This window comes from Sinohyriopsis cumingii, chromosome 3, assembly GCF_028554795.1.
Source record: "Sinohyriopsis cumingii isolate HCF-2022 chromosome 3, ASM2855479v2, whole genome shotgun sequence".
Lineage (NCBI taxonomy): Eukaryota > Metazoa > Mollusca > Bivalvia > Unionida > Unionidae > Sinohyriopsis > Sinohyriopsis cumingii.
The window spans coordinates 135,519,045-135,531,767 of record NC_142963.1 but is presented as its reverse complement, the minus strand read 5'-3'; the positions used below and the strand labels follow the sequence as shown (position 1 = coordinate 135,531,767).

Below are 12,723 nucleotides of genomic sequence, written 5' to 3'. Positions count from 1 at the left end.
TCTTGGTGTATACATACATACATACATATATATATATATATATATATATATATATATATATATATATATATATATATATATATATATATATATATATATATATATATATATATATATATATATATATATAAACTTGTTATTAGTATAGTCTCAACAATACTGTCTCCAATCTACACCTCAAGTGTTTATTAATTGGACCAATTTAATTGTGTGTGTCTGTATGTATTTTGTAGGGTTTAACAGTTTAACATCCTTGTTTAGCACATTATAGTATGCATATGGTGGAGGAGGAACTCAGTATGAACCCGTGAAGAACCACATACCCATGTGAAGTTGCTGACAAGCTTTCTCACCTGCATATGTTTAACTTTCGGTAAATGTCCATTGACGAATTAAAAACAGAGACAAGAAGCTTTCACAACATTATATCATACGCAATGCACGTACTCCAAGTCAGGAATGGCAATAACTTTAAAAGTAGATTTATGTTTGTAAACTACATATGTCCTCACAACTGCTACACACATGACATATACTCCTATTGTCGGAGAGGAGACTATTGTTCTTGTGTTGTTGTTGTTGTTATAGGGTTTAACGCCATTTTTCAGCACAAGATATATTTATAGGGCTGCCAGTATCAATGGTATAGAAGGAAGCTAGGAAAACCCCGGAGAAAACCACAGACCCACGAGAAGAGACAATTGTAAAATTTCAATCTAAATTAACAGTCAGACTAGCTCATGCTGGAAATGATTGTGTTCTATAGTTGCATTCACTCAAAACTAACCATCAGACTAGCTACTGAATGAGACGAGTCTATTGTACTTTTCAATTATAAAAAGCGGTGAGACTAGCCAGGTATGGAGATGAGTCTAATATACAGTTTCAAAAGAAAGTGCGGTCAAACAAGCTGATGCAAGCAGTAAGCCATTAAAAAGCAATGTACATACAAGTGCAGGTCACAAACGCATGAAGACTAGTCACTGTTTATATCTCTGTATGATGATCATTTTCATGTATGACATACTAGACATCAGTTGGAGATAGTGGTTAACACCCCCGTGCCAATATGGCCATCCATTAAGAATGAGTAGCAATAGCAGGGTTTAAAAGAACACTATGTTCATTACAGCGATATTTGGTATAAAATTGGTACTAATTGCATTTAGGTCCAACTAGGTATTACAAGAAGAAAGTCAGTACTATTTTCATTCCGATCCAGCAAGACTTCACACAAAAATGGTGTAGTGAATACCCAATGTTGATATGACCTTCCATTCAGGAAAGGTAGCGATATCATATGTTCAACATAGACACTGTTGTGGTCATATCTGCTGCTCAAGCAGCACCATCTTCATTTGAGACTGACTAGAATTTGCGGTAGATGCGCTTGCAAAGTCTTATGATAAACCTCTAAGTAATTTAGCAGTAGTATCAATAAGAAAACCAGTGCTTATTAATATGCGATGTACATCAGGCTATCAATAACGTTTTGGGTCTCGACAGTACAGCTACAACGCATCAAAATCCATTACATGTAGTACTCAATTCTGCCATATATTGCATCCAGCTGTAACTAAGTTCAAACATGTAGCTTCTAACATTTTGTGGTCAAGATGCAAATCTGATGAGGATGACCATATATGCAATACGTTTCAGAGCAATCCACTGACAACTGCAAGTCTAGTTTTCACAAGAGCTTGTCATACATTGCGTCCTATTAGTTATAAAAACGAACAATGTATACAAGTCATGGAGACAAGTTAGTTGTCAACATGGGCTTTTCCACATTATAGCCAAAATAAGTACTATGTTTCTCGGTGATCTTTTAAAACAAAAAACAAGCCACGTTCACAAAATGTTTTCATCTATCGCTTAAATTACACAAAGCTAATAAGTTTAAACCAACATCGCTTAGGTAACAGTGTTTTATCAACATTGCATAGGTAACAATGTTTTATCAACATTACATAGGTAACAGTGTTTTATCAACATTGCATAGGTAACTATGTTCATCATCTTACTATTAGCATTGTAATATGAACAAATATAACTGCATTGAAAACTTGGAAACTAATTAATGTCAATCAATACAATAAGCCCTAAGCCAAATGTGACAACAACTGTCATAAAACGGTATGAAAATCAATACATTATAAGTCACGTGTGGCAGCTACTCAAATAAAACCTAGAACAGAGATGAAATGTATCGACATAAACGTCCTTAGATTATGTCCATAATATATATCACGTTTCAAGGTAATCCAACAAAAACTGATCCTAGTTATATTCACAATATTCGGTCTCTTATACTCTACAAACCAGCGGAACGAAGCAAAGAGCAACTCTAAAATGTGAGAATATATTGATTTATTATGATACTGATTTTACTAAATATGATCCATAGGAAACTGATGCTAATTGGAATAAAACACTCTGTCAAATAGTCATTTCCACTGCGGGGCAGAAGGGTATTAATCCTTGTAAATATTACGGGAATGTAGTGATTAAAAGAAAATTTTCAGCATTTTTAGGTGATGGGCATACTATCTAACATTTATGTGGGTGGGGGAATAATGAGCTTATGTCAAATAATAATACAGTGCTTACTGTGAAGAGTTTTAATGGCCACAAGGATGTCCCCTTCATCGCCTGGCAGAGTTAGATAGCCTTTAAAGACAGAGCCATGCTGACCTGCAACAATGAATATCAGAGGATATATATATATATATATATATATATATATATATATATATATATATATATATATATATATATAAATATATATATATATATATAGATAGATAGATAGATAGATAGATAGATAGATAGATATAGATACATACATACATACATATATATATATATATATATATATATATATATATATATATATATATATATATATATATATATATATATATGAGTATAATTTGTAATATTTTGTATGATTGCTCATCTTGATTAGAGATATATTAATAGAAGAAAAAAATATTTGAATAACACAAAACTGAAAAATAGTGATTTGAAGAACCATAACTATCTCATGCTCCATATGTGCAAAAATGCAACAATTATGAGATCTAAATTTTGGAGAAATTTCATTTTATCTGAAAAAGTTAATAACATGCTTACAACTGACGAAACATAGCATCGCATTTTTGGTCTGCAAGACAGCAAAGACTAACAAAAGAAGAAATATCTAAACTAAATAAAAGTGCCGTATCTTATGCGGAATGTATCTAGACTAAACCAAAGTACTGTATCTTATGCAGTATGTATCTAGGCTAAATCGATGTACCATATCGTATGCGGTATGTATCTATACTAAATAAATGTACCATATTTATTGCTGCATGCATGTAGAATAAATCAATGTACCGTATCTTATGCGGTATGTATCTATACTATATCAAAGTACCATATCTTAAACGGTATGTGTCTAGACTAAATCAAATTACCGTATCGCATGCGGCAAGTATATAGACTAAATCAAAGTCCCGTATCATTTACATTATGTATTTTAGGTCCTCAAGCATAAAGGATAATGTGTTTCCACTGTACATAAGTTGTTTGAAAACTGAATCTGTGCAGACAAGAACTCTTCCCTAGATGATAATATTATGATAAAATTTCATATTTCCATGTTAAAAGGTAGATTGAACAATGTAGTTGAGAGTGATGGGATATTTGTATTACCTAGTGGTATGGTAATAGAATATTTGTATTACCTAATGATTTAGTAGCGGAATGTTTGCATTACCTAGTGATATTATAATGGAATATTTGTATTACCTAGTGATTTGGTAATACTTAGTGATATGTTAATGGGTCATTTTGTATTACGTAGTAAATTGGTAAAGAAATATTTGTATTATCTAGTCATATTTTAACGATAACTAACATTTTTGGGCATATCAATTTAAAAATGTCATCAGATGCGGCGAATCTCTAAATAGATACTGCAATAAGTACCAAAGATGTAAGAAATGGAATTACATCAATTGATCAACAGTCAATAAATTATCGTCCAAATTTAGAAAATGATACAATTCGTGAACAGTGGGTACGAATAATATACGATAAGAATACAAATGGTGTGTCTTGTATTCACCATGACCTATAGTCCGAGTTTCCTCTGACCCTTACCACCACAGTTTTGATATTTGGAGATTTATGTTGGGTGTAGGGTCAGAGTCCATTGCTTTTCTGAAAGTTGGAATTTGCCAACACCATTTGGTGTTTGCATAGGGTAATCGTTTAATAGCTGGCCTAGCAAACTTGAACAACTTTTCATTAAGATGAAAGCGATGGGAATATGATTTATTTTCCCAGAAATTGCAAGCATTCCTTTCGTTATATCTTTAATCTGCTCACAGACGAAACAAAATAACAACGTTGCTTAAATTTATCGCGACTGTCGCCTTTTGCATTCCTAGTCACATGACTACACAAATCTCGCGACCTACATGTCAATGACATCAGAGGCCATATAATCATGTGATCTCAATAAAAATCATTTCTAGTTATCCTGGGGGAAAACAAATCAAACATATAAAAGAAAGTCACGTAATCTTTATAGAAAAATGAAAGAACACAAACTTCTTAAATATTTATCCTAAAAACAGCAACCGGTGATCTGTATACGTTGCAGAAACGTGAGGTAAAGCATATTTACTAAGCAGCGAGCATATGTCAATGCGGTAGTCACGTGACACCAATAAAAACATCACTGACACGGTCTCAGTACTTGTTGAGAATGTTATTTTTTTCTTCACCCTGCTGCAATACCAACAGGTTTCTGGTCATTGTTCTCAGATTAAATATGTCGAGAATTAAGTTCAAGTTTATTTTCTTCATTTACAAACATTACGTGACTTCTATATAATATTTTCCGATTATATCGGTACACGCACACGGGTATTTACTTGTCCCAGCGGTTGTCAAACCCTGGCGCGATTCTCTCTAGAAGGCATACGTTTACCCCAACTTTCCAAAGACTTCCATACAACTTCAATTGTAAATTAGAAAGCCCGACGTGTCCATTCTATACTTAAATTTTTCTCTAATTAATTCAAGACCACAGATAAAACAACCTGGCAAATATCTATCAACCTAACATCTGCATGTTTTATCATCATCATCTTTCCGTATCGCCAAACTTTCATGCCTTAGAAAATATATGAGTATTCCCTAACACTTGGAACTATTTTAAATCCGCCACCTGAGGCCAGTCAATGTATGCTTTCCAGGCATATTTCGCCAATATAACTGCACCACATCTGCCCACATGGTGACATAAACGGTATCTGCCAAGTCCTTTCTCATTTATTCCCTTGTGTAATTTATAGGTTTTCTACCGTAAATACTATCCTTGCAGTCACACCACCAAAGTACACTACTAGATTTTAATCTGGACTATCTTAAGACACATACATTCATTCGGTTTTGGCCGGAATTCACTACTAGTGAACCATGGCATCATGGAAACTCACTAACACTTCACTCAGTGACGTTTGCTCCTTATAATTGGCTGATTATTTTGGGCTAGGAATATTTCCATGGCGCCGAATTCCAATAATCACACAAATCTAAGAAATCCTTAAAACCGGGCGCTATAACCAAATCTGCATACTCTAAATTTTTTACAATATGAACAACAACTTTGGAAAATTATTTGTTTTCGATATCACGTGGCTATTTGACTTCTGATGTCATTGACATGTAGGTTGCAAGATTTGTATAGTCGTGTGACTCCGAATGCAGATGGCGAGATCCCGGTCAGATTTAAGCAGCAATGTACTTTCTTCTCATCTGTCAGTGTATTAAAGAGATAACAAATCCTATACTCGCAATTTCTGAGAACATAAATCATATTCTTATCGATTTTAAGCAGGTATATCTTGAAGAAAAGTCGTTCAAGTTAGTAATAGGCTACCATAAGTCAACACAAAATGGTGTCGGTGAATTCCAACTGTTCAATAGGCAATGGACTCTGACACTACACCCAAACATGATGACCAAATATCAAAAATAGGGTGGCAAGGAAACTCGGACTACATGACCTACAACAAAAACTTGACTACATGTAATGATAAAGCTTATGGGATAAAGAACAAGCGTTTATAATTAGGACCCATATCAACTGGTGTAATTTGCTATTTCAGATAGTTTAACTGAATGAAGATTGTTTGTTTTTTTATCATTAATTTTGTTACCAAATAGAAACATTTTAGTACAATTGCAAAAAACAGTATATTTAATGCAAACATTAGCAAAATAGCATTATCAGCTAATAAAGAAATACCATTTCCAGCTAATAGAACAAAACGGCTTGTGAACTGTAGCAGTTATTAAGAGATAAAATTCATTCAAATAAGATTATAAGGTTAATGTTCTTGACCTGATCTCAAATTTAAGTTGTCAAAGGCTTGTGAAGTACAAGAACTAGTCTTCACTCTACTCCTTCAAAAACGAAATTAAGGTATGACAGAAATATACAAGCATTTTTGTCAAATATAGCTTTCCTCTCAGTCATTATACCTTCAGATGCGAGACTTACAGGAAATGCAGTCAATTGTAGAAATCACACAATGAATAAACAAATAAATGACACCACACTGAAGAGGGAAATGTAGATGCTACTGGAAAAAATGTGAGAAACAGACAAATAAACTCATATCGTTATTTTTAATCTCTAAATTCAGTCAAAACATTATCCTGTGAACTTTGTACTTGTTAATTTCAAGAGAACGTGTATTACAGACAAGCGAATACATGAGAACACTAGGACCCCTTTGTGTACAATATGACTTAATTGTAAGATATTAGTAATACAAGATTGATTTGTGTGGAGGCACTGTTGTAATATTAATAGTTGATACATGTTCTTTACATTTAGCATAACAGACTGATTATAATGTTCTTAAAATGAACCTAAATACAATTAGTTAAGTATTTTAAATTATATTACGTCACTATTTATTATACAGCTATCAGGAAACTCTGCCCAGTTATTAATGCTTGCTAATTTTGTATTTTGTACTGGCATATTGATTCCTATAACTTAAATCTAGAGACTTTCTTCTGCAAGAGTGATTCATCTAAAGACACTTTCAGCGAAAATGCTGAAGGGGACAACCAAAAAGGCATAGTCACCATCTTGCATATCAATTTTAGAGGCTGCACACGCAACTATAATTGAAAAAATATCACAAAGTTGAGATAAAATTTTAACTTGTGCAAACCATTTCGACAAAACCTTAATGCATATGTTGCATTTGAGCAAAATTTCAAACCAGAAGTTTAGTATGAGTTTGAGACTGTTTATGAAAGTGGGTTCAGGCATACAACTCACACAATTCTTGCGTTGAAGACTTTGATTTGACAAATCGCTAAAGGTGCACATATGAAATCTCATTTCTGATTGAACGATAGCGAACATTTATGCTCAAAGTTTTATTATATCCATGCTCGAATATTAATGTGTAGTTTCAATATGTTATGACAACTGAGATAGGACCTGTCTAGAAAAAAAAACAATTTCTTCTGGTAGAAAATCTGTCTCTCTAGAAGGGTTGAACTATACTTATACAAATATAATAATATTCATCACAAACCTTTTCCAATATTATCTCCAAGACGCAAGTGATTTTGGTTAATTATCAATCTGGCATCTATTAGAACAGCAAGTGTGCTCTTGTCAATAACTGGCGCACTTGCCCCACTAGTATCAGTATTGTCTGTAAAAGAAAAGAAAAATCGCCCACTCTTTAAAAGATGGTAAATTCATAATTTATGCACCAGGACTGATGAGCTGTTATGAATATTACCTGCAAAACATTTCATTCTGAGTATGGTTGTGAAAATGTCCAGAAAGGGCATTATATTGATCCACAACTTGCATTGTTCCCTATACATACTGCTAACCTCGCTATGTCGCTGTCCTCCTAACAACATTGGTAGGTCAATATACAGTGTTCCCTCACCGATACATACTGGACTCATACTGGGACTACACTGCTGCTTGACGCTGAGACAATTTTGCATTTCCTGAATATATTCAGGTATGTCATCACCACCTAACTGAGCTGGTGCTATTTGTTTGATTGGGTCAGTGGACAGTTCATCAAAGGTGTTAATGTCGTCCTTGCCACCATTGATGTAATGAATGCAACCAAAGGTCTGTCCATGCTCTTAACAGACTGAGGTCGTATTTCGCACAAAACCTATTTCTCTTTAAATTTAGTACATCTAGTTTAAGTGAAGCCACTTTGGTTCTAATTTTATCAAGGAGCATTACCTAGTGCTGCCACATTTTTTGGTTAGTATGAAATTTATGATCAGTATCCAAATTACTGCATGGCGTAGATGATGTTAAAATTACGGGTGTAAGTCTTCCACATCTCTTGACGAAAGTCATTCTATCTTCATTAGTATTAACAGTTTATGCAGATGTCACTTAGGGTCACATATTTTGGCAAGCAAATGTGCACTTTTTGCAGTTGTATAACATGACAATTTTCAAGACGATTTAGCCCTGAAAATGTTGAGGACTATTTGTTCCTGGCCTCGAATCAGATTACACGCAAACTCCCTTTGCTATGGTTTTCTTTGAAATGTCTTGCACCCAAACTGGATTCGGGTCTTCCATACTCTTGACTGTCACCATTACCAAATTTCTGGCTGTCTGCATCAAATAAGGCACAACACACCACACCAATGGAACAAAATAGAATGCAGACAGATTGCTTACCGAACAGAATGAATTCAAATGAACATGTATTACAAAACAATTTGTTGCACTGCCGCTAAATTTTCATAGCTTAAAGCACTTGTATATGATAATCTGTGATCATGTTCTTTAAGCTTGACATAGTCAAACAATATTTCACTACTTAAAGATGTGAAATTGTATTAACATCCAGGCCATGATGTCATCATTAGTAGCTGTGTCTATACACATTTCTTTTTGAATGAAATTACATAAGAAATACAATCTGCTGACCCATTTTCCACAACTATACATTTACATTTGTTGTTGTTAAAGTTGTATGTTTATTTAATATAAATTTAATGTCATTCTTTTACATTGTATGTTATTGCTATTTTACTTCAGAACACCTTTCTGTTATTATGCAAAGATGGGAATGAATCCCATTTCACTAAGTGCTAGTACAATGAAATGTGTCATATAACACATCATAAGACAATCTCACTGTAAGGTGGTATACTTGATGGCTACTACATCCAGTGTTGTAATGAGGGAGTACTATATCATGTAATTTATAACAAGGTAGTCTCCCTATAACACAGTATACTCCATGGCTCCCATGACATGTGTTATAATGAAGGACTACGGTATATGGTACTTCGTTATAAAGCTGTCCCACTAGAAGGCAATATACTATATGACTCCCATGGACAGTGCTATATGGACGTAGTACTTTATCATGTACTTCATTATAAGGTGGTTTCTCTACAGTATACTCCATTGCTCCCTTGGACAGTGTCATAATGAGGGACGACTGTATAATGTTCTTCAATAAAGCCAATAAAACATTAAAACCAGATACTTATCTTTCCAACCTTTTCATATAGATCTAAGAAATTTGAATACCTAATCACTTAAAAGACTTATTTTGCAAATATTCCCTCCGATGCAGAGGCTTTCTAATGAAAAAAAGACCTGGATCAACAAGACCTCACTAGAGATACAAGTATGAAAAGCTTGGATTAACAAGGCTTCACTATCGATAAGAATATGAAAAGCGAAACAAGCAAATTGGCTTTTAAGGGGACACTAACACACACACACAATTTTATACATTGCTGAGCCAATTAGAGCAGCGTTTCTTGCTCATAGATACATCACAGTGACCTGACACGGCTTGGTCTGGGTAAGCTTGGAGCCCATGATCTTCTGATCACATGCCCATCATACAAACCACTGAGCCACCGTGCCTCCAATGAGTGGCACAAATACCATTTTTATATTCCAGGGTGACCTTGAATAGCATAAATACCTTCATTACGATCCCCGTCGAAATTTGATTCCAGATTATCCATCGGCATCTGCCACGTCTTCACCGTATTCTTGTCACGCTTCTTGAGTACCAAGACAACGACAAAGAAAATAATGACAAAGACCACAACACCCACTGTCAAACCAATTATTATTGGCATTACACCAGTACTTGTTGTGGGAGGGACCGCTTGTTGATCGTAACGCAAATATCCAACCAGCTTTGAGAAATTGCGACCTATATTAACCTAGATAAAAACATAAAAATCATCTTAAATGAAAGTGTATGAAACATGATGTTCTATATGTGCAGGGACTCAATATGTAACAATTAATAGGAACAGAAACTTCTAGGCTTTATACATACATACATATATATATATATATATATATATATATATATATATATATATATATATATATATATATATATATATATATATATATATATATATATATATATATATATATATATATAATCTAACCATATATTGAATAAATGTTAATATTCTACAGTTTACCATGGCTAGAATGTCATGAAACTACATTTTTGTAGAACATCACTATTAGTACTTTTTACAGAACAATGTTTTTTGGACTATTCACGCAATGTATACAGAAAAAATTAATACAGCTTAAAGTAATTAGACTTGCTAACATTGGTGGTATAATAACTTACGTTTATTCCAGAACATGACAACGATATTAAATCCCAACAGCGATCCATACTTAGATGTTACGTTGTAACCAAACTTTGAACTTGGATCTATAGAAGTGGTTAACTTGAATAATGTCCCTTAGATAGATTGGAATCCATACAGGCTGTATTTGATTAGATACTTACAATTACTTCTGGACTGGCACTCTCCTGTTGGGATTTGGGCTCAACTTTTGGCGGTTTACAAGTGACTTGGGATTCTGACACATTTACTTCGCTACAGGAACCGTTTCCAATCGAAACTGTCACATCTCGTGCTGACACTCCACTCAGACACGTGGCCTGAAAGTACAAATTAGCAAAAGAAATTAGCTCATTTCCACAAAACAGAGTCCTGTTTGATTAAGATAACATAGATGAAGCACATGCACCATTATGTATGTAGCTATGTTGAGACTGGTTCTGTTTTCACTCAAAAGGCACAAACAAATCAAAATACCTCTCAGGCAAACATTCATATTAGAATGGAAATTCGTAAGATTTGTCTTTACGTCTTGTTATTTCACCTTTATAATTTTGGTTTTAAATTATCATAATTATTTCCCGGGTTTCATGTGTCACAGTAGTCAAGTAATCAATCAAAATTCCATGGAATCTTTAATATTTCCGAATCTGCTAAAGTCAAGTGCTTATGTGATTAAAAAGTGTTACGTTTTATATTTGTTTTGTAATGTAGAAAATGACTATCGCTTTTATGTGTGAAGTACATATTTATGTTGGAATGTTTATTCAAAACATGGATATTCTAGTTTCTCTCTATTTCATGTAACATCACTCATTACTTACCAAACATATACGTTAATACTTTGTGAATTTTTAGATGTGTCTAAATAACTACGTGATTCTTAGACATATAATTTGGACACAAAATAACTGAACATAAGAACTCATTTTGATAGTAAAGTTTCGAATGTATTTGCTGGTAATTAGACATTGACCAAGTTTGCTTTAATCAGTTGTAAATAAGCATGTAACTATCTTGGGGGATATATTAATTTCCGTCAAGCCTTCAGTTTCACCTATATACCATGTTATTACTTCATTGGATGAAGCAGGACTCTTCAAAGAGAAGGTAAATATGTTACCAGTCAAATGATGAATCATATATCAATTGGACACTTCAACCATGCATTTCATATTTATTCTGGCAATATAAAGGAATGGCAAGATATTAAATTCTTCGGTAATTGTTTTGGAAATGTGTTTTTTATGAAAATCCCAACGAATGCCTCTTAATTATGGAGCTCAAAGCCAACTAAAAATTCTTTATTTTTGTCGCAGAACAAAACGTTGCTCTTTTATGGCGCTTAGGCAACTTCTTCCAAAGTGAAAAAAATTAAGAAGCCGAAAAATATAAGAAATCAAGTTGAAGTCTTTTCAATTAGGGTTCGAAACTCAGCAACATGCATGGTTGTTACTACAGCCAAAAAGGACAAAAATGTCCTACAGTCGAACAAGTCTAACGTCAGACCTGTCTGAATATAGAGACTTTGAAGCATAAACTGGCCTCACATAAAATATGGCTAAACGCAAGAAGTCGATAGCGTGTTTGGTGAAAGTCTATCAGAATTACATGTAGAGGACAAAAATGAATTGTACCAACATTGATCAAAGTAGGACAAAAATGCAAATTTCTTTAAGTAGCAAAATAGATGTGGCATTGTATGGCTTAGGACCAGATGATAACGGTCCTTGTATAAACAATCATAATAACATGTGACAGATCTCCTAAAAGAAAGATCCCCAAAATGGCAGACAATTTCTATATCCTTGGCTGAGTTTAACAATGCAGCATGCACTTCTCTGTGTGCAATTGTAGAGAAGACAATTTTAATTAGTTGGGCCATGCCACTTATCAATCATGAAATCTGGAATGATATAAGCAAACAACTTTATTCTTATGACAAAGACTTCAGTGATTAACGGCACCGTGTTGCTACATTCCTATTACCATATTTTCACAGTTACTAAAGAGCTAAAT

The 12,723-nt window shown here is 33.8% G+C and overlaps 1 protein-coding gene across 2 annotated transcripts in view; it reads right to left on the bottom strand.

Moving 5' to 3' along the window:
• Window positions 1–12,723, bottom strand: part of LOC149803922 (hepatocyte growth factor receptor-like) — a 222,033-nt gene that overhangs the window by 20,327 nt on the left and 188,983 nt on the right. For both annotated transcript variants that reach the window (XM_089953736.1, XM_089953737.1), the window contains 4 exons: window positions 10,869–11,024; window positions 10,026–10,272; window positions 7,620–7,742; window positions 2,611–2,694 (listed from right to left, as the gene is read on the bottom strand). In XM_089953736.1, the coding sequence (XP_089809862.1) occupies window positions 2,611–2,694; window positions 7,620–7,742; window positions 10,026–10,272; window positions 10,869–11,024 (610 nt within the window). The remainder of the gene's footprint in view (window positions 1–2,610; window positions 2,695–7,619; window positions 7,743–10,025; window positions 10,273–10,868; window positions 11,025–12,723) is intronic.